General features: G+C 40.7%; 1 protein-coding gene across 16 annotated transcripts in view; it reads right to left on the bottom strand.

Moving 5' to 3' along the window:
• RBMS3 (RNA binding motif single stranded interacting protein 3) overlaps positions 1-26618 on the bottom strand; it is a 708023-nt gene that overhangs the window by 338892 nt on the left and 342513 nt on the right. For 11 of the 16 annotated variants that reach the window (XM_040549120.1, XM_040549111.1, XM_040549116.1 and 8 more), the window contains one exon: positions 8094-8263. In XM_040549120.1, coding sequence (XP_040405054.1) covers positions 8094-8263 — 170 coding nt within the window. The remainder of the gene's footprint in view (positions 1-8093; positions 8264-26618) is intronic. The other 5 variants (XM_040549115.1, XM_040549126.1, XM_040549118.1 and 2 more) reach the window with 1 other exon arrangement.

The following is a 26618-nucleotide window of genomic DNA, read 5'->3' as shown; positions in this document are numbered from 1 at the left end:
TTCTCTAAAGACAACAGCTTGGAAAGACCCACTGAAGTAGACACTGAAGAATTTAGGACAACTAATACCAAAAATGCAAACGAATCTAGAAGAGGGCAGGGTGAGCTTCAAAATAGAAGAGCCAAATACAACCAAAACTTTCCTTGCCACAATTCCCATAAAAGACAAAACCACACAAAGGACAGCAGTGTGGTAAATAAACAAATTAATAAACAAAATTAATAAACAATTGACTGCCATGCAGAAATATCACTCTTTAGAGGGGGATCACCCTGGAGAAAGAAAATGGGGCAAAGGGGAGAGGTAAAGGGAGGGGAAAAAAATAGGATGAGGAGTTCAAGGCTCTTCCACGTAGTTGGCTCCATATGCACCGAACTGTCCCAGCAAACACCCACAACCTCTGCCAAATCATCAGTGCATTGAAGGAACCTCCTCACTGGAAAGCAGAAACTGAGCATCTAAGTTTTACAGAACGCCTTGGGAGGGACTGGAAAATTCAGACTCTGTGGAGTCTCACAATCATGATGGCTCTTCAAGAGAGCAACACCCACATTACAAAACCAGACATTTGTCTGACAGACATGCACTATGCAGAGCCTATCTGTCCTTTGGATATTTTTCAAGTTATGAGTGTTTCCAGGTTCTTAAACGCTTACATCAATGAGGGGAAGAAAGCCTCACGGATGGACCCAGTGGTGATGCCATGGTTGACTGGCTGCGCACAAAATATGCTGGAGAAATGTTGAAAGGAGAAGGACAAGGAAAGACTGGGAACACACAACCTCAGAACAGGTCAGAAGCAGCTCATTAAGTGTGTTTGCCCTCTTTCTATCTCAACACCCCCCTGCACAGTAAGCAAAACAAGTGGCTGTTATAGCCATGCCCTTCACACAGCTACACAGAAGACTCAATATTCCTGTTATGAACCCTCTGTTTTTGTGTGTGTGTGTTTTTTTCCCAAGGACTTTAATTAAAATTCATCAGAAGAAATGTTTTCAGCAGCAGTGTCTGAGAATGCTGCCTCCTCCCCTATCTTCCATTAAATCAGGTTCATCCAGCTTGAAAGGAGATGAGAAACTCTCACTGACACTCTGTCACACTCCAGTGAAAAGACGGGCACATTCAAAACAGGGAAGAGTGCAGGTGCTCATTTATTACTTTACGCAGATTATTCTTCTGCCTTTCTTCCTGACAATGCGAACGTTCACATCCCAGATGGAGCTCTCTGTACTGCTGTGGGCATTTGCTGACCTAGGGTTTTGTTTTCCCTGATGAAAAAGGATAGGTAAGAAAAGGATCGGCTCGCTGCTTACTGGGGCAACTTCAATGTTTGTTTTTAAACAATAGAAGACATTTGGAGATTATTGTAATGGGGAATGAATATACAAACAGTTTTTCAATAACAGGTGAAGTAGAAAAACACCTGTGCACATCCACGCCCATATTTACACCCTGCAAAGAGGTACTATCTGTAGAACTGAGTACAAAACTGCAAAACAACTCCGGTGTAATTCAAGTTCACTGAAGCATACCCTTTTGGAGACAGGGAGCAACCCCTAAGTGTTTCTAGCAGCATTAGCAAGGACCATTACTATGAAGACGTTTTCAGTGCTACAAATAACAAATCATATCCACAGTGTCATGTTCCTTTTCTGCTTCTGTGTCTACTTTAGGTATCCTTAATGTTCACCATTAGGTTGCTGACCTAAAATTAACCCGAAATTCATTTTTTCTTCTCTTTCTTACCCATCTTAATCTTCTTTCAGGAAGTCCCTGATACAACGTGAAAGTACTTGTGAATAATACAGATATCCCCAAGCAGACCCATCAGTGTGTTTCAGCCTGATCTGAACAGACACATTAAAGTGAGAGGAACAAACCCATGTAGTTCCCTCATTGCTTTGTGTCACCGTATTTAGTCCAATGGGGCACCTTTGCTTGATTTGGTCCACTGGTACACCTTTCCCAAGGCCTTCCTGTCCTGATTTCACTTGGAAAAACAAAGCAAATCTGTTTATGGTTTGTTATTGATTGCCTGTTTGTTTTTTCCTCCCCTTGAAGTATGGGCATTTCTTTGCTTCCCATGAACAGTGATCTCTTCAACAGAATTTCACAGCTCTCTCAGAGCCACTCACAGTTCTCGTACTACCAGGACATACTGACCCAAAACACCCACTAAGGTATAAGCAGGAACTAACCTATATGATGCCCCATGGCTACTATACGAGCTAATCCCACTGAGTGAGTGCTCTTACCCTCATGCCCTTTCAGCCTCTGCAGGATTTTGGAGCAACAGTGTCGAGTGATGCTAATTACAGGAGAGATGTGGATTATGTGGTCCCACTTGAATTAGCACTGAAGTCACAGTACACCTTGCTTTAACATACACAATGCTATGGAAACAAGGAGACAGTCCTTTGGAGACCTCTCCAAAGACATTGGTTGTGTTTTTTTTTCTTTAAATCAAAAAAAATCTCTGTACTGCTACACTTCACAGATAGTTTGTGCTTTGTCTTCACCAGGACCAGCATAAGAGCACCAATTTACACTGGGTAAAAGTTCCTTGCCGAACATGAGGCTTACTTTAGGAATTCTTTTGATCTTTTTGGTTTTGAATTTGTTATGGAGATTTTATTTAGGTTAAAATTTATTTTAAGTGTAATTCACAGAAACAATTTCTAATTAACATAATAATGCAGAAAATAAGAAAGGAAGCAAGTTCTTTCCCTACACCTTCTTTTCATCAGTTCTCATGTAAAACAAACTTACTATTATTTTCACAAAAGAAAAGGAAAATAAGAATAGCCAGGAGTTTCAAACTCTTCCTACCTTAACACACAGCAGAACTGGCCATCATGAGCTTGCCGTGAAGCTCACACTAACTGAAAACGCTGTACTTGTTGCAGCTATTAACAAGAGACCCTGTCCTGAAAGGCACCTTGAACCCCACTGGAATCTCAACACACTCAGCAGTTTTCTGTGGGGGCAAAAGGAATGCACAGAGTACACTCAGCAGTTTTCTGTGGGGGCAAAAGGAATGCACAGAGTTCATTTCAAAAATAGTCCAGGATTTAAGTAATGTGTGTATTTTCAATTAATAACCACAGTTACATTATCCTTGGGGCTAGCCCTTTAGCAGAATCCAAACAGCAGCGGTCGGAATATTTATTCAGAGGTTCCACAGGGACAACAACAAGGACGTTCTGCATGGGATGAAAGGCTGAAGTCTCACACTCGATGACTTGCCAAGGAGACAAATCATGATACCTTCAGCCATAAATACATAGATAAATAAATAAATAAATACAACAACAAACTAAGAACAAAAACACATCTTGGGTAATCTACACAAGATATGGATCTAGAAACTATTCAGAGAAAGAAACACTCATGGCAGTCACAATTTGGTATAGATTTCCCATACCTAGAATACCATATATCTCTGAAATTCTGGTTCATCGTCCACAAAAGTCAGCTTGATCAGCACACAGACTTGCTGCTCTTTAGGTATGGCTATTTTTACCATTGTTCATTTAATTAAGTCCTTTTATTTTACCCTCGATCACAAAGAAGTCCAGACTTGTTGAAGGATGATGAGATAGCTAACCCAACCAAGAAGAACAAAGCAGATGGAAATAGAAGATTCCTGAAGGTACGTTATTGGTGCAAGCAGGGAGGACTCAATCAGGACAAAAACATAAGGAAGCTGAAACTATCAGGCTTCAGAAGTTTTAAATAGCTTTCTTTAAGACTATAGACTGGGCATGAAAAATTCATGACTTACTCAATACTGACAGGGATTATTTTTTCAATACATTCCAATGTCTTAACAGTGCATTGCACAAGGCCGTGGATTTGTTGTTGTTGTTGCTTGTTTGTTATTGTTTTCTTTTAGTCAAATGTTATTTTAAAGCCAACTTTTCAGAATTTTGTGTTAGTCAGGGGGGCAGGGGGGGGGGAACGGGACACACGACACACAAAAAGGTACTTTTAATCTCTTTTCCCAAATTCCATTTCTGTTTTCCAAAAATTATATCTATTTAAAGAGTTTGGGGACTGTCTTCTTCAGTGCACACATGCGAGAAAAGACAGACAGAAAGACCAAAATCCTTAGAGGGAAACTGCAAGTTTTTGAAATGAAAAATGTTTCGAAGTAATAAAGCTCAAATGTTTAATTTGTGTGTGAGTTTTCTTTCAGTCTACCTCCACTGGGACATACTTAGTAAGAATGTGATGTGTCCAGTACACCAACGGGGGATTAAGCCATCTGTGTATGTTTTTAAGGGAATTTTGGAACTCTTCTGGATCAAATACAATACCATGCATGAAAATATGAGTGACAGATTATGAATATTTCAAAGAATTATTAATATTTTGCTAGTACATAGATATATTCCTTTCTATAATATAGAATTTTGTATGTTAAGGTTGGTTATCTTTCCTTTTGATAATGAGCATATTTTGACCAGAATGGATCGTACTATTACAACAGCAGAAACAGCACCTCAGAGTAATAAATGCCAATGATAAATCTAAAATTGTTTTCATGGAATATTTAAAATCAAATTTTTAGATTAACAAGTTCTGATGATCAGTATGCTCACAGATGGGTGTGAAGCCTTTTTAAAATTAAAAATTAAAATAAACATCAAGAAAGGTTAAGAGAAGCCATGGTCCATTTTTGGAAGTCTCGTTACTCTCTTTTTATGAAAATCCAGGAAAAAGATACATACATAAAAGAGTAACATATTCTTGCTTGCTAAATAGTCCTATTCACTCTTTTTCAATGTAACCTTTGACAGCATCATTGCATAAAGTCCCAAAAGGTACAGTAAAACCTAGCAGCTGTCTACTGCAAAACAGAATTTGATGCAACTTTGCTAGACACATGTTAAACCCAATACTGAGGATCTCAACCACACACAGAAAGAAAATCTTCCAGTAGCAATTTTTTTTTTATTTACTCAGTTACTGTACAGCCTATGATGACTTGTTTTCTTTTAGTTATGTGAACAGTTTGACAGATTACCGTGACAAGGTTACTCTTAAATTGATAAAAGGTTTGATAGTGTCGGAACATTTGTCAGAAATGTCTGACACCATGTGTAATGGACTCTGCACTTCAAGCATCAATGGTACTCCAGTCTGCTGTTTTCTGTTCAACGTGCTATATGTACCACCTAAAAACACACAGCAGAAATACAGAAAAGCAAGCAGGATTCACCAAGACAGCCCCTCAGTTTATCAAAAAAATTCTGATGAAAGTGTTTCTCTTCCATAACCACCTGGCAAAAAGCAATTAAATTGAAAAAAAAATGTTAGGCATCACATAGAGGGTGGCCTTCTTGCTGGAATAAACCTGGAAGTGGGATGTGCTGTGACAAATACACATAGCCACAAGCATTTCCAGCAAGCCCTGTACTTCTGAGAGAGAAATATTGTGTTTTTAGAACATCATTCCTCAGACCTGCCAAATGTCAGACACTGCAAGTGACAGTTGTACCGCTGGCAGCCTTGTCGCATGCTGGAGCAGAGGAAATGGGTTCAGAAGAGCTCACTTTAGGCACTGGCAGCTAGCCTAGGGGAACCAGTGTCCATAATCTAGCTTTGGTGCCTTCAAGGCAGTTCTCCAAAAATCCTGTACTGCAAATAATATGGTGGTTTACGGAATTCAAATTTTCACCTCATATCCTGTAACAAATTACACCATTACTTCTATGAAGGAAGCCTACAAGCTAGCACCTTCTGCTGTTTTGTGAATACTAAATACACTAAGTCTTCAGTATATGTATTATCTTTCATTTGCGTGATGAGACCCCGGTTTTATAAGCTAAGAGAAAATGTGTATAAAAGACAGCCGTTTCTGAAGACACAAATGTATGTCTTGCTCATATAGCAGCAGATTGCTGTTATACATACTGCATATTTTGAAAACAGTTAAGAAAGCTGGGATCTAGACCTTAATCCATCTCTACTATGTAACCATCTGCAAAGGTAAAGAAAATGTCTTGCAAACTATTAAGAATCTACATGCTGTCATGACAAATTCTTCTATTTTCATATATTTAAGTTTTCCTATGTCATCTTTCCCTTTTGCTTTGATAAATACTTTTAGTATTCTTTAAAAAAAAAAAAAAAAAAAAAAAAAGGCAGAACAACTATCTGGTTTCTCCTCACTTCCACTCAGCCAAAGGATAGAAAATCAGCAAAATAAATGTCAGCATTTTTCTTAAAGAGCATCTGTTCACACAGGAACTCCATGATAGCAAGACAAAGCCCTCTAATCACAGACCAGATTAAGTTTAGTGGAGCACATTAAAAATTGCCAAAGGAATTTGCCAAAAGGAAACTCTCAGTTGATGTGCATTTCCCATACGAGGACAAAGGGGTAGGGACACGCACTCTGAGCTGGATTCAAGTAACCCACAGCCATCTTATGCCTCACACCATGACTGCAGCACTAAGCGCCGCTGCCATGAGGCTCCTATAGGAATAGTTAGTTCATTCCTGATCAGCTGCTCAGCTGAAAGCATTTGTCTGAACTTGGAAAGGGTCAGGCTGCAAGAAGATGTCTAGCAAAATAGCTTTCCAAATGTCAGCAGAGCTACAGTCAATTTATACCTGCTGAGGATCTGGCCCTTGAACTGGGATTATCTGTGACTGTCACAAGTGGGAAGTGTCAATGGATATGGTTCGTACAAATGTCAGGCAGGTATACTAACAATTCCACTTGCATCCAATATGAAAAATCACCAGCATGCTATGCTGCTGTGAACAGTGAACCACTTCAAGCTGTACTGACTTCAGCAACAGAAAGTCACAGGGAAGAGTCCCAAGCTAACATCATTTTCTTAAAGTTCATATATCACTTAAACAAGACTTCTACTTCCACTCCCGCTCAGTCAGGTATGCATAAGGTATATTCTGGGAGGTCCTTCAGCCCTTCTGGTGAAAACCAGGAAGTGCAGAATGACATATAAATGTAACATCCCATTACGTATTTACTCCTAATCCAAACTTTAAAACAACAGCAATTTGGGTTCAGGTCAGTAGATCAGCCACAGACTGTTCCTTGCTTCACCGACATCCATTTTTGATCCCTGTTTGAAATGCTGATTTGCAATGAAAAAATATCAGAGATGTTGTTTTTAGGAAGAGACTATTGTATGACAAAAGCACTAGAGTTATGTATCACAGAGTGGGTGGATTTTTATTTTTTTTTTTTAATTTCTCAACATTCTTATTTTTAACACAAAGAAGATTACCTTAAATTCTACCCAGGTGATCTCTGCTTGGATTCTCAAACTGGATTATCTCCCTCCCACATTATCAACAATAATCAGGACATTGGAAGTCCAGTCAGGTTCTCCTATCTACCCTTATTGCCCACTAATTGGTCAAATGAGGAGGGTTAGCCAGCTGCAATGTTTTTGGAAACAGCTCTGTTGACAATGCATGAGGAGCAAAGAGCTCCTTCCTACTTCCTTTCCAGTTTTAACAGTGTTAAAACACAACAAAATTGATATTTATCAGTAGAATCTGCAAACATGACTCTAGAGATGAACAGGGAAGTAGAAGGTGCTACTTTCTACATCATCAGTTCTCAGTGGAACTGCAGTTAATGAGATGTTTGCTACAAGGACACCTTCCACAGTTTTCATACTTCTCAATCTCTGAGCCCAGCAATGTGTGACACAGCAACTGAAAGATGTGATAAATGACTGAGGTGGGAACACCCATGTTTTGTTGTGCACGAGGTTATGATTCACAGATTATTGTAACTATAAAATCTCTCATTAGGGAGGTTTTCTTGCCATGCAAATTTTTTTTTTTTTTTTTGTTAACCGTAAGAAAGAAACCAGATGAATATAAGTTAATGTGAAGGTCCTCATCATCTCTCCGTCCCCAAAACTCATTACCAGAAGGTTTTCAACAGGCATTCATTATCTGTTCAAACTCAAGGAAAATAATGGTTAACTTTCGAGCGCATCAGGGTTCTGACTCCTTTTTTGTGGATAAACACAAGTGTTAAGTGAAAGACCAGCTTTAACATTTTCTTGCCCAAAGACACCGTGTATTTTAACTGCACTTACGGCTGGCACAGCTTGATAAGGTCCTGGTCAGTGGTGCCGGGTGGAAGGCCTCGAATGTACAGGTTGGTTTTACTCAACTGCTCTCCGCTGCTGTTGTTGCTGCTGTTGTTGCTGCTGTTTGTGCTGGGGCTGGGAGGAGCCATGGGGTGGGGAGCTGGTGCATAGGACTGCTGGAAACAAAATGAGAAAAGAGGCTGTTACTGTGCTTTGTCCGGGTAGCAATGAATGAAGGGCATTCCCCTCCCGTCCCCCTGCCCACCTCCAGCCACCCGCTCCCATAGTGCAGGCACCCACCCTGCGCCAGCAACACCCCTCAGAACTCAAAACAGGGCCGAGATTTGGGGTTCGGCCGATGCTATGAAGTACCTTATTTCACTCTCCGTGCTATTGTTTAGAGTGGAATTAAAGTAGCTCGATTATGAGACTATGTTATCTAGATCCCAAAATTAGGCTCTGAAATGATGGATACTCAGAAGTAATTAGCATTACAGAAAGAAGTCAAACACAATCTGCTTTAAGAATATTCCAAGATAAAAATAAGAATATCTAGCCAAAGGTATGGGAGCTGATACCAGAAGCCTAAGCAATCTTTCCTAAATACAAGGAGCATCCAGTACACGCAGAGCCAGGTGGCAAGGAGCTAGGCAGCTTAAGAGAGGAAGAAACAAAGCAGCCTGGAAACACTCTGCCATTACGGATGACTTTCACAACAGAAAACAGGGTTTGGAAAATAAGATCAGGATAGCACCTCCCACCCTTAGAAACTTACCCACTTCTGAACAACCGCAAACCACACACAACCACTGAGAAGCATCACTTCAGAAGGGAGGCATTCCCACGGGGAAACCAATATGCTCTCTGGAAAATACGTGCTCTGAAAGAAGGTGCACCCTCAGGCTATAAAAATTACCTAAGCGCCTCTGATATGGGCAAGAGCAGTGAATTTAAGCTGCTTCAACCATCCCCAGCTCACTGACCATCAGTATGTTTGCTTGCAACAGAGTGCCTGCCAGGAGAGAGGGCTTGGCAGAGAGAGGATGGCTCCTGCCACCACTGTGACCTGTGTGGAAAAGCTGAGGCACAGGTGAGAGAGAAGTCTGGGGAGTTGGGGGATGTGGCAGGGAAAAGCTGGTTTCTGCAAGAAGATCAGCATATTCTGGTAGCAGAATGCATGGATGCAGCTGCAGGTAAATGATGAGCCAATGCTAAGCTAACCACGGTGTGCTAATGGCCTAATAAAGGCAAAACATATGCAACTTTCATTATAGTAGCAGTGACACCTTAGTGACTTCTGATATATGGTAGTTCTGCACTTAGGCCCTGAATAGAGAAAATATTGTAAGTAATTCTGATCATGCTAATCAACTGTCCCTTTCATTTCGGTGGCCCTACTTTAGTGCTCATAATTATGTACATAAGAAATCAGAGCCTTGGTAGGAGGATATTTTTCAATGAGTAGCTTTAAACTCTTTCAAACAAGTCCCTTTTACCTAGATGAGTCAAAAAAAAAAAAAAAAGAGAGAACTTAAAGGGAGCATCACTGATTGGTGAAGCTCAGAGGCTTTGATGAAACACAAAGCACTACGCTTGCTGTGATGCCTTTCCTGCTGCCTTCTCCCTCCTCCTCCCCAGTTTCTCTCATGTAAACCAGGTCAGTGGGCACACACCATCGAGTGTTAGGACAACACAATTCCTCTACAATCCAGCCAGGTTGTAATGCGACTCAAGCAGGATCCACTAAAAGGAAAAAACAGCTTAATAGACAGTGGGATCACCACACTGGCAAGTAATGACATTCACTCTGATCTCCAGTAAAAGAGAAAGGGCAACGTGCTTCCTTCCCCCAGTATCTCTGCAGATACTTTTGCTGACAATCAAAAGCACTTAATGCATACAGATCGTATTTCCCTGCACACACAGTTTACCACTGGGTAATCCTCATCCAGCCGAGCTTCAATGTCATTCCCAGACACACAGACTCGGAGCAGCAGCCCCGAGCTTCAACACAGGGAACCGCCTCAGCTGTGCCCCAGTGCCACGGGCACGGCCGGGAAATCAGCTCCACCATGTAGCTGTGATCATGCTGCAGACAATGGTAACCTCCACCAAAGGCATAAGAGCATGCATCTTAAAACATCCTGGCTGAAAGCATATTTAAATCTCTGGACGCTCCGGGGCCATGGCAGAGGTACATGTGACTGCAGCATTCATTTAGCTTTAGCACAGCACCAGCACAGGAAACATCCCGTGGTAATTTTGCACATTTTCAGGACTGGTAATGTTTAAAAAAAAAAAAAAAAAAATCAAGGTAACATTCTCACGCCTTTACCCTCCTACTCTCAAGTTTAACGTACACACTGCATGCATGTGAATGACATAAGGACACAAAGACAGAATTTTCTGCATGTCAGTAAGGTGCTATGTACTTTAATTATTAATTGTTATTATTATATATGTCTTAGCAGGGGATAATGAATAAATGGCTTATTCTCAAACCAGCCTAATAAGCAAGAAAAAAAAAAAGTGGAAATATACCTCTGAAATATAAAGGGCAATTTTCACTCTATTGTAAGATCTTTACCTTCACACAGAGGAAAGCACTAGGGGCCTAATTCTAATTTAAGCCTAAACCATTTTATCCCCCTCAGCAAGCTGAATGGGGACCTAGAAGTGAACCTGAATTGCATTTATACTGATTTTTAAGGCCACCGCTGATAATAATAATAATAATAATAATAAAGTCCTTGTTGCACCCCGAGAATTAGGCCATGGGACAGCAGGTCTCTCAAGCTAGAGATGCTGCAGCCACAAGGCAGGCACAAATGTCCAGGCTCACCACGGCACCCAGCGAGATGCTTTACGGGTTGGCAGAGATGCGGCCGTACTCCACTTTGGAGGCTGCTGACCTTCTCAGGCCAGCGAGCGCTGCTACGCTCCCAACCCTCTCTTCGCTAATAAATCTCAGGCACTGCAGCCCACAGTAATTTCCATGCACATCCAATACCCCAGAACACCGTCCGCAGAAAGATTACAAAATTGCCTGTACTAGGGCTGATGACATCTTCTGGCCAGTCGCCAGGCTAAAAGCTTCAGGTCAGAAGAAAGCTTTGAATTCTTGTTTCCTGAGCCGAGGAGCACACGACTGATGGCAGAAGTATGCATTTCGCCTCCAAATGAGCAGAGGGTCTGTTTGTTAATCTCCACCTAATAAGGGGAGTGAAAGAAATGAATGGCAACCTGCTGATGATCCAAGATACGGCCCGCTCGCTGCAGGATCCCAGACGTTGCTGAAGGGGGGCAGCCGCACACACCTGGTGGCTGGGGATTCGGGTCTGGTTCTGACATGGGCTCCCTCCGCGGCTGCAGGCAGTTAACGCAGTTAACTTCCACGCCACGAGAGCCACGAGGAACACAGCACTGGCTCAAAAAACCCTGCCACCAACTGCAGACATCTGGGAAAGAGGTTTTCCCAGCATGGCCAAGCACTGGACCTGCAGCACTAGGAAAAAAATATTTTATTATGCAAAATCTGCATGGTTTACTTCAAAAGGCAGCTGGAATTCGGAGCTGACTTGGCCGTTAATTTTTCACATAACCAACGCAACCAACTCATTTTTCAATTCTCATGCTTCATTATTCAACGGGTAGTGTGGGGGGAAGGAACTGGTTTGTAGATCATTCCAAGCAGCTTGTTAATTTAGCATGGATGGCTAATAGGATTTGTTTTCATCTTTGAAAAATGAATGAAATTTCTTCTTTTTCATTATTTAAAAGTAAGAAATTAATGTGCTTAATTCTCATGCAGTCTCAGGAACACACCCTTGCTCTTACACCCTAGCAGTGAGCCCTCTGAAACAAAGTGCCCCATGCACACAGCTAAGTGTGAATAATAAGACACCTTGGTCTTTCTTACTCAATAACCCAGAAATGCTGAACCAGAAACCTCTTTGGTTACAAAACGAACAGCACTCCTCCTTCCAACATGCAACCTCCTTACTCAAGAATGGTATTTTTCTTCCCATGGCAACCACAGCACTCTTATGTAGTTTTTTGCTTGCTGCAAGTTTAGTCTAATGCTTTCTTCTTCTGAAGCAATACACTCTTTAAAAAGGCAAATTTTAAATATTTTTCACATACAATTTCTTCTGGATGGGAATCACAGGCCCCAGATGCCAAGTTGTAGAGTCTGCTTTATTAGCAGCAGCTGGCTCCTTGGCAGGCTTCTGAAGCAGTCGGGCTTGTGGTTTTGGAGTGGCCTCAGAGCCTAGGATGCAGCTGGACAGCTATGCTAATGGAGTAGCCAATTTGTTTGTATTCACCTTTGGTTATCCCAAGTTTGTACTCTTCTATCCACTTGAAAGAAAAGTCTTGGAAAGATTCCCCAATAACACTGATATGTTGACTTTTCCTATCAAAGTACATATTTTTTAATAAAAACATATATATTTGACTCCAACATGCAGTTCTCCATTAAAACATGTGTTATTTAACCAATCGTGAACACACACAATCCATTTCACTTTGAACGGAGTGTTTTCCAGCTGCTAGCTTCATCTCACTTAGAGTCCAATTGCAACACAATTCCCTTAGCTCCTGATTGAGAAGATAAAATACAGCAAAGTAAATACAAATAAATTGTGCAAATATCAGTTTACAGCTCACACTAGCAAAACGCTCTTCTGTTTACACCCTACTGTACAAAGAAGTAATTTCTGAGAGCTGGAGGGTTCTTGCTGGCCAATTATAGTAATGATGAGAGGATGCCACCAACTTACAGGCCTGTTTATGGGATTTTGTAGCTGATAGAATGACAAATCTCATATTAAGCCAAAGATGATCACAGTTGAAGAGAAATCAGAGAGGCAGGGTAAATAGAATAGAAAGAATGAGATGAAAAACACAGCAACTCTTCTGCCTTAGGCTGGCATCCTCAATGAGGAACAGCACCACAAGGTAAAACGTATTTCTTGTCCACAGCCAGGTAGAATAGAGAAGTGAATAAGAGATAAACAACGAAACTGGCAACACAGAAACCTTGTGCATTTTTAGAAAGGCTGCAGTCAGAGGAGCTCAAGTCATAATTTTCTTCCACTGTGCCACCCCAAACCAGTCATTTAGATTCCTTATGTCTCAGTTTAGCCACCTGTAATGATTCTTCCTTACCTTTACGTGGCTTATATAATGCCCTGTGATTACTGGATGGAAGACTATTGAGGACTGCAATATTACTTAAAACTGGGGAAAATATAGAAATATAACTTAACAATGCAATTATTCCTGATTCTTTTGCAGACAAAAATTATTTCTGCATACCATAATTTTGCTTCCCTATACCTAAACTCAATGAAATCATTTCAAAGCTTAAGAAAATAAAATGTCAATTGAATTAGCTTTCTCATGGATTATATATATATATTTTACAAAAAAAAATTAAACTTAGAATTATTGAATGACAAGTGCTCTCTTGCTTATACTTCTTGAATACACTGAACTTTTTTTTTTTCCATTCTGTTCCAAACAATATCTTTAGTCTATAGGAAAGAATTGTCATTATGTTTGGCTTACCTTTACTTTTCCCACAAAAACAAACAAAAAAAATCACTTCTGAAAAATGATAATCATTTAAAAATAAAAGTCCTCTAATTTGCAAAATAGTCATTCTACAGTCAGATTAAAACTGGAATTTGATGGGTCAGTAAGGTACTTCTTGAGATCTTTGTTTCACACACAAAGCTGTTGAAATTAGTACGCTAAATATTCCTGAGGCTTGCAATTCCCTTGAAGCCAGCACGAAGCACTGAAGCTCCATAAAGCACAAACTGAGGAAGAATTTAGCTCAGTTTAAACTCAGTCTTCTCTGCCCTAAAATACTTCTCCTCAAATCATGACTGCCTACCTTGTAGCATTTAATAAACAGCTACAGGTAGACAATACATAGGAAGAATCCAAGGGAAGAGGAAGTCCTTTATTGGACTGTATCTGCAAAGTACGTCTCATTTTACACAATTCTACATCCATTTAATGCATGCAAATGTATTAAAAACAAGCTTCTTGGCTATCTTTAAGAGCACCGAAAGTTTACAATTGTTAACTAGGGTGACATAAACCAGAAGCTTGATTTTTTGTAGTTGTTGTTTCTCACTGATCGCAGTATCTTCTGTTTCCCCTAAGACTGACGTATTTCATTCGGCTGTGGAGTCAATCTGTACACCACCCAATTTCCCACCATTATCTAACAAGAAACTTCAAAAGCACATTGGTCAGGTGGAAAGCGGCTGATTTTGAAGTGTGATGAAGTTTAAAGAACAAAGTGGATTAGAGCACGTATTATTAGGATAGACTGATGGCCGTCTCTCCTGAGGATGAGCAGGACTCAGCAAAAAAACAGTGCAAGGCCCAGGAAGGACACGGAGATGGAGAGTCATTTGCAGACTGAGAAGGCCCTGACCAGCACTGCTCCCTGGTTTTGGCCACTGCAAAAATGTAGCTGCAAAGGCACCAAAATCGGCCTTTCACCCTCCCCTCCCTACATTTTGCTATACCAGCAATAAAACTACTCATCTCTCACAAGTGATTTTCTGTTCCCCCTGCACTGCCTGAGGCTCCGAGCAAAACTACAGCAGCTTCCCTGAATTTAGGGTCTCTCACATCCAGGCAGGAGGGTACAATTTAGTCCATAGCACTAAAAAGCCAAAGGCTAGGAACAGAGCCGTGTCACCAAAAAATATTTTCCGCTCTGGAAAGTAACCTCCCCGGCCTTGTCCCCTCCCGTGTACTTGGTGGCAGGAGTCCCAGTGGCAGACCTTTCCTGGGGCATTATTTATCTCCCAGCACAGGAGGAGAACTCTTCCGTTGGATAAAGTATTTTGGCAGGTTGGCAAACTCATAAACAATAAGCTATAGTCTTTGTCATAAATTAGTGTTATTGCTTCATTAGCTGATCCATTCATATTTTATTGATGTACTGAAACTAAATGTGAACAGAATCTAGATGTTAAAAGTACTAAATCCGGGCAATCTGGACTATAAAACATTGCAATTCCCCCAACAAGAATATTTGAGAGCACAGATCAAAATATGACAGCAATTACTGCCTGTGATACAACAACTTTGTGGTGAAAAAATGGAGATAAAAGTAACTTTAAGTAAGCAGAGATTATTATTTATGTTTACATTTGCAAACACTTTTGGGCTATGGTGATGAGTTTTCAGTCCATCTGAAGTTTTAGAATAAAAACACAGACTGAAAATCTGATCATATAGCTCACCAAATGTTTGCAAAACCAAACAGGGCTTTGGTTCTGAGAAACTAAATTTACTCTCTGGGTATTTGTTTACATGTGGCAGACTAAAAGTGTCTTGGAAATGAGACGTAGGAGGCACGTGCTGTGTTGTACTGCTTCTCTGCACCCAGTCCACACATACCACAGTGTCAACACTGATGCGAGAACCTGAGCATAACAAAAGCCCATCACATAAAACTGAACTTAAAGCACAGAAGAGAAACAGAACATCTGATATAATCTTTCCTCTCCACACGAGAACTTGGTGAGCAGAGATCAGAAGCAGATGTTTTCGTGTTTTGTGAAACAAAAGACCAACTAAAAAGGTTTGCTTTCTTTTTTTTTTTTCTTTTCTCCAAAATCTGAGAGATTTACTCAGTTTGTCTTTCCTATGCAAGAATTCAGTGGGAACTCTGCCACTTTACGTGCAAATTGTTGGGATGGAGGAACCAGAGGTGGCAAAGCTCCCCATGAACAGTCCCCATCACCTCCCCACCATGCCACAACACTCTTGTAGGTGTGTACAGGGCACCTCTGCCCCCTCCACCCAGCCTTACATAAAGATGAGCTGTGCCTCCCCTCCTGCGGCCAAACCAATCCACAGAACACAGAGTTTGGGAAGGGTTTGTCCCAAAGACAACAACGTGATGCCATCGGGGCAGAATCTGGGGCATTCCGCAATAGCTGGAGCTTGTGCTTCCTTCGGGGCCCTTTGGGCTACAGCAACACGCTACTCCCAGGCCAGGGGCCAGAGGATGCACGCAGAAAATATGAGCCATCACAAGTCTCACCACGTTTTTGCTTCCAGTGCAAACTCCTTTAACAAGTACTTGATAACACAAACAGCTTTTAGAAAAAGTGCCCGTACAAGTCATTACAGCTGATACCTAAGTCTTTGCACAGGGAGAGCAGGAGAGTGCCAACCTCATGAGACAGATGCCTGTAATGTCATTGAAAGGACAGCTAGAATGCCCTCTGACAGTAAGTTGATACTGCTGGGAGAAGACTGATAACAGCAGCTAGGATTAAGGCATCAGCCTACCGGGGTAGCTGGCCAAGGCAGTGCTGAGCACCCTCATGCTTGGGACAGCCCCAAGTGTGGCAGTGCTGAAGGCAGCCAGGGCAGCTGCACGTGGGATCACCAAAAACAGTGCCACGGGAGGCAGCTGGGTCTGAAACCCCATGTTAGGAGCCCCTATGTCCCATTTTAGGTACTTCTCTGCATTCTTAAAGCAAGTTGTCTGTGAGACAGAGTCAGATTTGTAATGAAGTCACCATTAGATGAGCTACAAAACTGCCTGGGTCCATGTAAAAACTGAGGTGAAGGAATAGGTTTGCAAACCTTCAAGGAACTTGGTGATGAGATGAAAGTTGCAGATCTTCATCTGGAGAAAAGCAGATTTGAGCATCACGCTACCAGCATCCCAGGCACACACAGCTTGTTTAGTACCTAGGAGGGTCACCAAGATTTGCCATGACAAATTTTTGGATTTAAGCACTTGCTTTTTCAGCTAATTCACTGAGTGCTTAAACTCATATGCCAAGGGAGTTTCAGACAGATGAGTACTCTCCACTTTGTTACTGGAGAGTCTTTCTGGTGTCCTACAAAACCTCCAGATTTCATGCATCAGGTATGTGAGGTAGTGTGGGAAACTCTATTTAGTTTTCTTTGATTTAACAAGCATCTACTATAATTTACGTTTTCACTTTTTTCCAGACATCAGTCAAATCCACTTGAGGCAAAATTTACTAAATAAACTAAATAATGAATGCAAAAATAGAGTACCTCTTTATTCTACATTTGGAATTTTCAGAATTAGACTCAATTTATTTACAGCCATTTCTATCTTTTTCCTTATAATTCAACTTTCTATAGGGATGCCATTTTTGAGGATTAATTTGCTCAAGCATGCTGTGAATGGGGGCAAAGAAAAAGAAGAAAAAACATTCGTCTTTTAATCTATGAAAAAAATATTCCCATATTTTAGTTTCCATTCATATGCCTATTAGGAAATCAGACATACCTTAAACTGAGTGACAGTGTGAGCACTAAAGCCAATGGGCACTCAGGAGGTATCCTGTGTTCACACCAAATGCAAACTGAGCCAAAAGGTCCAAACTGATCAGACCACCTCAAGCTTACTTGCCTTCCTCTATAACTAGATTTCGCAGCAGCTATTGCCTGGCATGCACTTTGTTTTCATGACTGGAGGTCCTGATAATATCCACAGGACTACAGAACGATGAAAGTCTCCCAAATATTCTAATACTTAGGATTACCAGAAGATTTCTTAGCAACTAGTGAGATTGGCATCTGTTTTTTTGTTGTTGTTTGTTTTGTTTTTGTTTGTTTGTTTTTCTTCCTAGAATTTAAATAAAAATTAACTTATTTTGAAAAGTAAAAATCATACCTGGATGTCCACATTGTTACAAAATCACTGAATCTGTGAATACATCTAACCCTGCTCTGCTGGTTAGATATATGAAAGACCCATCATTTTTTACACTGTAATCCAGTATTATTTAAGTCCTTTCCCTTCTAATTCCTACTTCTGTCTTCAGTATCACAGTTTAGTATCATTTAGTCAAAGACATTCCTCCATCTTCTGTTTTCTAGGACTTGTCAGAGCAGGAAAAAAAAAAAAAAAGATCTAGATTTACTATAAAGTAAGTTCTCAAACTCTTCCCATTTCTTCAACAACAGACTGTGTTTCTGCACTTGTCCGAAGTTTCAAATGTCATTTGACTCATGCACTCAGAAACGTTGACTCAATTAAAATATCCATACAAAGCTAACTCGCACTGTGGTAAGAATAATCTACTCTTTTTCCTGATATCCTTTGAGTGGCTCATAACCAATGCAGAAACTTAATTTCATCGTGACAACTCTCTTTTCTCAGTTCCCTCAAATCATAATTATTTTCCAGTAAGTGTTGTGGGATGATGAGCCAAGTATCTGGCTAACATACACTGATTCATCTGAAGACATTTCACCCAAACCATTTTGGGCTTTGTGCCATGTACTTTTTCCACGCTGTGCATAACGTTACCAGGAACCTGAGCTCAGAGGTGAAGAGCTCTGCAATGAGGGGACTCAGTTTCTTTGTTATTCATCTGTGTAAAATCCAACACAATATATTAATTGCGATAATGACGCACTTCTATTGCAAGTGAAATAAATTCAGAGTAACAAGATACATATGTTAAAATTCCTGACACAAGCAGAAAGGGAAAAAAATAAAATAAAAAGATTCTAACATATTCATCTGTATTTACTACATTTTTCATCCAAATTATGTATTTCTTGATAAACAAGAGCTTAAATTTCCTTCTACACTGCAACATTGGCTCCAATTGCTTCTGTTAGCTTTCTGGCTTTTTGACCTTTTAATATTCTGCATTCACACATGATTTATTTTTTAAGTCTGCATTTTTTCTCTGGAAAGAATATGCATTTGAAGTCATTTCAAATGTTAAATCAGGATAAGTAAAATTAGAAAGAAAATCTCCTTAATACATTCTGTAATAAATTTTGTACCAAGCTTCAGAACAGAAGCTTGAAGAACATTAGCATGTGACTAGAATGTTTATATTTCAAATCAGATACATACAAATAATCTAGAAGTCTTAGTACCAATTAATACCACTGTCTCAGACTCATATGCACAAAACTCAACAGAAGAGAAAAAGAAAATAAAAATCTAATATTAATATATATGTATATATATATTGCTTGCCTTCTGTTGGAAATGACCAGCTCTACCGATGGGAGGAAAGCAGTGGATGTTGTTTACCTTGACTTTAACAAGGCTTGCAACATGGTCCTCCCTTAGCATCCTTGTAGTCAGAGAAAGGCATGAGCTGGATAGCTGACAAGTCAGGCTCCCAGGAGAGCTGTCAAAGGTTTGATGCCTAATTTCTCAAAGGCTGAAACTGTGGCCAGCCATTTGGTGCCATCACCAGCTACCTGGATGATGGGAAGGAATGCACCCTCACCATGTCTGCAGATAACACCAAGCTGGGGAGAGCGGCTCACTGACTGGAAAAAAGTGCTGTCTCAAAATATTAATATCAACACTTGCAGCGCTATCGGAAAGAGCTACTTAACACAAAACTCTTTCACCTCATGCATTATATATGCAGAAAACCCTCCAAGTTTACTTACGGAACAAATGTCTACTAAGTGATTTCTGCAGGTGCAGATACTTCCTATAATCAAATTCAACTGCACACAAAGGATTTACTAAAACGGATATATCTCAACTTTATTCCTTTGCTATGCTTTGACCTCAAGTTTAGGTCATTTGCTTAAGTCAGTATTAAACAACAATGTTCCACACAGATTTCAGCAGCAGTAGCATTTATATCAATGCAATAACCTTTGGTTAAAAGAATTAGAAATGCTGAAAAACCCTATTCCTCGGCTTCTTTGGAGATCTACAGCATGGTCTAGAAAAACATTGTCTAAGAAAAAGCAGTACCATTTTAGGTGCAGCCTCTTTCTGAATCATTTGAAATGAAATAAACTGTCAGGTCTTTAAAGATCTCTGTGACTAGAAGTTACACAATTAATGCCACTGCCAGCCACCATCAGATAGTCAACGCTCAATTTTGGCAAGATTTTAAATTAAATTCAAATCTACTTTTTTTTCTACTTCTTAAAATGGGGAAGACAATCTGACTCCCCCAAGAAAATCAAGGCAAGGTTTTCAAGGGGCAGTGTGCTCAGACCAGGTACTCGGAGTGTCTAGTCACCATCTCAGATGTTAAATGCTGCACACAATAGGTAAGTGGTAAGTACAAGACTCCATTTTTGGAAATTTTTCCCAATAAAACTTGAAAAATAACTTCCTTCAGTGATCATAACAGCGCAGAAGTATACTGAAAAAAAAATCATCACGCACTGCAGGTCTCCAAGGTCTGTCTGAAGACAGCTGCAGGTCTGAGTCCAACTCACTGCGCAAGGAACTGAACTATCACTAAATACCTCTGCAAAGGCTGGGATCTTGTGGAAAGGGGAATATACTTAATCAAATATTTGAAAGACCACATGGTAATGGATACTCACACAGGATCCAAATTCAAACTGCACAGGCTCACAAAGCCCAGCATTTCTTAACTTCTGAATCTTTAACTGTATAACCTTAGCTTCCTTTAACATAATTAACAGTGTCTGATAATAGAAGCTGACAGTTACTTTACAGAAGAAACACCACATTTGGGAAAACAAAAAGCTCACCTAGCAGAGAGCTCTACATCTGAGGGTTGCTAATAACAGCTGTTTTGGGAAATGCCATGAAAACAGCAAGCACAGAGTAATTATTCCCAGTGCATCTTTCACTTTGGGACTTCTGAAGCAGAGGCCACACACAGACTATCAGTCTAACAGGTGATGAAGGCCCCACCTCTTCCCTAATATTTGGGAAGTCCTCAAATTATTTCAGTCCTCAAAACCCTGCTTGCGGGAATCAATTCTACAATTTAATTTGACATTAAAGCAAAATAAAATAAAATAAAAATCTGATTTTAAATCTGCCATAATAACAATAACAAAAAACAACAACAGTAATAGATGGTGCTTCCCTTCCCCAGTTCTTTAGTTATAAGGACAGAATTTCACAGTGGTTCTTTTCGCACCTTCTTCCTACTATTCACGGCATTTCATGTGGAAGTCTACCGTACTGTATCCCATGTCTTTCATAGATAATCCTCAAAGAGCACGGAGTGGTAACAGACACCCAGTCAGGGGGATTTCTATCCCATCTATTTGCAAGTAAATAGCAACATTGTCAATATGGTGATGCACGTGCCAAAATACAGAGGCAGATAATTATAAGTGCGAGATGTTTTTAACACACTTTGAAAAATAAATGTCTTTCTATATTAGAAAACATTTATTCTTAGGCATTCTTCCAAAGAGGAAAGAAAAAAAGGAATCCTAGGCTAAAAATACATAGTCTTTTAACTGTACCCGTGTTAAATATCTGTGCTATCCTTGAAATGCCTAATATTTCGGTTTTGTTCCCATAGGAAACAATAGCTTACCACTTCATTTCCTATCTTGAATCCTAGGCTAATGCAGTTTTTACAGGGCAAAAAGTCCTTCCATGAAGGAAACATTCCTTTATCAAGCTGTTATTTATTTCACTTAGGTCCAGTTGACATCGCAAATCCCTCGTCCTATCACTCCCACCAGATGACAGTCTGCAGCAGAGGAGAAGATACATGCAGTGCCACGGCATCCCTGGGACAGATCCTGCCATAGCTGCCATATGGAACCGGGCTCATCCTGCCTCCTGCTCTGGATACCCATGCTCAAGACCTCATCCTGCTCCCAACACATCTGTAACTACCAGACCTTTGACAATCGCTGTTCTGGTGAGGATGACCACAACCTGAAAGTTCCTGTGTAGGCTTGTACAGTAAGGGTTGCTGAGCCACAGGTGGCCTCCTGGAATTCCCCCGGGAACCTCCTCTCCCCTGCTGTTCCTCCCCACTCCTAAGCATTACAAGCTGCATATATAAAAGTGCCCCAGAGCATCTGGAAGGAAGAATGTCATTTGGGGTCTGATGGTGAAATGGGCAAGCACAGGTGAGGGTCAATACACAGGGCAATTCATGCAATTAGTAACGTAGCTCTGAAAAATACAGCAATGGCTGTTAAGTTACACATACTCATTCATTGCATTTCTCTGCCTCCATATCATACATCTCTTCAGCAAAGAAACAGTTTTTCTTTTCTTATTAATGCTCTTTACAGTCTTTTGGTAATTCTTCTACAGGAAGCTAACTAGTACATTAACACAACACAGGAAAGCAAGACTTGAAATATTTCCCCCTCAATGCCATAAAGTACAACAACACGCAGCACAGCTTGGTTTCCTTAAAGCACTACTCTCCTGAAGTGCTAACTGCTAGATTTCTGCAGTAACAGTTTGCAAGGCTAAAATTAGCAAGCAACACCTTCCCTTGCACCAGATCACATGATAGGAAACAAACATAAATAGGGAAATACAATATGTTCCTAAAGGTGGAGTCTGAGTACTTTCATCACTGTGACAGTTCAGGATTAAAGGACACTTACACAAGCAGCCTCTCGTGATACAGTGTCTGTTACTAGCCTCATAATTTACTCTCTGCATGGTTAAAAAGATGACCACCTCTAAATATGCTCCTTAACAACCCAGTCTGGTCTGAATCAAATTACTTGTGTCTGGTACAGAGAAATGACTTTATTAGGTACCACTGTGTTGCCAGATGACTAATTCTTCTAGCACACTTCTGCATAGACAACGCAGCCCTTGCAGGGGCTCCATCTCACTGACCCTGTTGTTTTACACTTCGTCCAAGAGCACCAACTCTTTGGCAGCCCACATCCCTCTCCCCTGCACTACTGAAGTGAAGCTGCCTGCAGGATGGATGGACGGACTTGGAAAATAAAACACCAGGTCGTGTTTCTCTCCTTTTTTTCCTAAACACTGCCATGCAAAGCAGCCACAGTCCTTCTCTTTCTAAAGCCTTGTCTAGAGGACATGTATAAAGTCAGGTGCGTTTCAGTCACTTTGCAAATTCAAACACGACAAAGGGGCACAGTAAAGGGTAGAATTAAACCTGCAGAAATTGCAACACAGTCCGCATGCAAAAAAAGAAATCGTAGCCAAATTATCAGCTAATTATGAGCCTTTGTTTCTCCAGCATGAGGGAAGCAGAAAACAGTCTCGTGCGCGCACACACACACAAAAACCAGCCATGAGGATGTGACACTGTGTTGCCTAACGCTACCTGCCAGATAGCGGGAGCACGTGCGGCTAATATGACTCAACTTGCACCATGCTCTGACAACCTGCTTCTGAGCTTCCCACCTGCTAGGCCCCAGCTCAGCTCGACTGCCTCATGGCGGCTTCCTGCTGCAGCAGGTGCCCGTGCTGAGGAACAGGGAGAAATCTTCCCTGAAGCAAAGCCTTGGCTGGGCCGCGAATCCCCCAGGAGGTGCCCGGGGTGCGCTGAAGGCCCAGCGCTTCCAGCAGACCTGAGGGAGCGACGTGCAGAGACTCTCTGCAAATCCCCACGGATCAGACCGCTTCTATTTTAGTTTCCCTGATTACAAACACTGCTATTTTTGGTCCTGAAACGTTCCAAACTTTTTTTTTTTTTTTTTTTTTTTTAAAGTTAGCCACAGAATTTTACTTGACGCCCGGGCAGCGGGCAAATCCGCAGGCCAGCAGCATGCTTTCTAAACACAGCGTTGATCAGCTATTCACTCGATCGCAATAGCATTTCTGACAGCTTAAACTTGAGCCACAATTTAGTTCTAAAAATATTCCAGCAGGAAAAAAATAGGCCTCCGCATTAGCAGTTTTCAACGGACATCCCAAGTCTGTGAACTGCCCTTGCCGTTGAATACAACCCATTTACGCCAACAAAAGGGAATTAAAAGCAAACAAACGAAGAACCCCTCCCCTGACACAGGGCTGAGGAGCAAACAAGGCCATCACATCGATCCCTTGCAAGCCATTCATCAAGCTGCTGGCAGCAAGAAGGAGGCCCGGCTTGATTACAGACGGAACAATGCAGAAGAAGGAAGTGGAGAATGAAGGAACAGATGCTCACAGACAACAGACAGTTTTAAGGGTTTTTTATTTTATTTATTTTTTTGTCAACAACCCAGGCACCGGGGTTTTCTTAGCTGCACTGAAAACTTACGAAAAAAAGTACTAGAAAAATCATGTGTCTGTTTCTGATTAATTTCACGACTTAGGATCTCAAATGTTTCTTGACATATTTCATTATTTCTCAGAGCTTTTTTCTTTAAATACATACTACATTCATTAATGAAATTAGGACAGGACAAACTATTTCATCTTCATAAGCAGGAGCTAATCTTGCTCATACACCCAATTTATCCAACGTTCACTCACTGGGATCCTTGCCTACTGCTCCTACTTACAGATCAGTAAAAGAGCTCAGCCCACTTGAAAAACACAAGCGGGGAAAAAAATACAAAACAAAAATCCACCACTAGTAAAAAACTCTCAACATTTTCACCAAACAAAGTGTGCAAGATATGCCTTCATCAGCCAAGGGCTTAGCTGCATTTGCTATCTAGAGGGTGGCATTGATTAGGAGATGCAGGCAAAATCACCTCCATTCCCCTACAACCTATGGCTGGAAAGCAATTAATGAGATGCCTCATAAGACAATAGCAACTCTCTGCATTTTTTGAATATAAAATGATTAGGGCTGTGAAAGGAGAGCCTTTCTTCCTGCTCCAAAGAAGGTAAAGTTGCTAGGGTAAAAGGTCGCATGACATTCAGCAGTACCTATGTTAACACACATGAAGCAAGGCAGCAGGATGATTATCCTTTCTGAAGATCTAGTGGCATTGCTCATGCTACAAGTTTAATTTTCTAAGCTTCCTTGCAGTGATCCACTGATGGCTGGTCTCCCTCTTTAAACTGGCAGGTAATCCACCTAAGGGACACTATTGCTGTTATCATTAAAATAGCTTCCACTCAAGCTGCCATTGTTTAACAGCCATGGTCTGTGTATATAAAAAGAAAACCCTTTAAAACTCATTTCGAAGGTGTCTGTTAGCCCAGGAAATATTTAATAGCAGCAGTAGCTATGCAACGAGAAGGTTAAGCTAGTTAGTGTTTGTGACAATTGCTGTTAGCTATCCTATCCAATGGCAAGAGCATCCTTGCATTTATCAAGGGAACAGATTTAGTAAGAAACTGCATGCAGCAAGAAATAAATGAGAGATGCAGGGAAAACTCGTATTATTGTAGCATCTGCTAGAGCTATTTTAGAACGGTGTCCCCCTGTGCTGCTCTGATGGGCTTGTGAGCATTCACTAAAATTAAACTCCATTTCTCAGTCATTTGTAAATAGGACACACAAAGTATGCAAGACTTGGAGAGTTTTTCACGGTCCCAACAGCTTTGGACATCCAATTTCCCTAAATATGAATATACATATGAAAATCCCAATTCATTTTCTGCTTTGCCTGTGCACAGGTACCCGTTGCACAGGTCACACCAAATACTTACGTCTTATTTTATTTTTAAAAGGTCTGATTCACTGTCCTATGAAGTACAGTCTACCTCCTTTCAAAGCAATCTATTTGATTCACTAACATATAGTTATGTTTTGTCTCCCATTAGGATATGGCAGTCAGATCAGACAGCCAGGAAAACATAAATGTTGAAATGTCTTTGAGCAAGAATGCAAGCCCTTCACTCCCCTTGGCAAATCTGAGTTACTCAACAAGCAGATCCACTGAAATAATGGGGATAGTATGAAAATATGCTCCACTATGAGAGTTGTGTAAGTCCAGCCACAATTAACTTCTAGAAAAATGTATACTCTCTCTTACCCTGGTCTTTAATTATTTATTTATTGCTGGAGTTGCATGCCACGGCATGGTCTGCCTTACCTCAAGAGACAAAAAGAGAAAAAAGAAGTATTAGGAGCAGAAGATAAGTAGAATGGTATGTCTGAAATTTAAACTAATATGGTGATCTAAATGCCTCTATGTGACTGGGTTTGGAACACAAAAAGCAGAACATATCGTGATCTAAGTTGCACTTAGCAATATGAAGGATAACTGCGTTGAATTACTGACCTCTGTTTCTGGAAATAAAAAGTTTATTCTCATCCTTCCTAAGACCAACCACATTAACTCCTAATGTTACCAGCCTCCACACAGTAGTATCAAAAAGACTTTTCTTCTTCCTCATCAGCATGATAATGGGAAATCCCACTCTTTCAGCTACATAAGCACTCCAGCAAAAATAAAATTGCTGACTTTTTGGTGAATAAATTTATGTCTGTATCATCAAAATGGCCATCAGCTTAGGTAGAGAAAATTATTTGCACACTGAACAAGGAAAGTGCCAAATTGGAATACAGAGCATCTGCTATGGAGGAGGCTATAATTATCTCATGCATCTGAACACCACTGGGCATTGAAGTTACACTAGCTATACACTGCCAGCTACGCTGCATTCAGGGCTCCTACATGACACTAGAAGGAAATAATCAAGAGTTTGTGAGGCCTGTCAGTACAGACCTCACACGTTTTGAGAGGCTCTACTTTTGAAGGCATGTGCCTAGTCTTCTTGCTCTAACACGATGAACATCTGAACTGTTTTGCTGTCACTGTCTCATATTACAAAACGCGGCAATGTTGTTAACTGTAGCACTCACAGGCTAGCAAGTACTGCAACACCATCCATCCTGG

This window comes from Cygnus olor, chromosome 2 (assembly GCF_009769625.2).
Source record: "Cygnus olor isolate bCygOlo1 chromosome 2, bCygOlo1.pri.v2, whole genome shotgun sequence".
In the NCBI taxonomy this organism is placed as follows: Eukaryota; Metazoa; Chordata; class Aves; order Anseriformes; family Anatidae; genus Cygnus; species Cygnus olor.
This window is presented reverse-complemented; position numbering and strand designations above follow the sequence as displayed.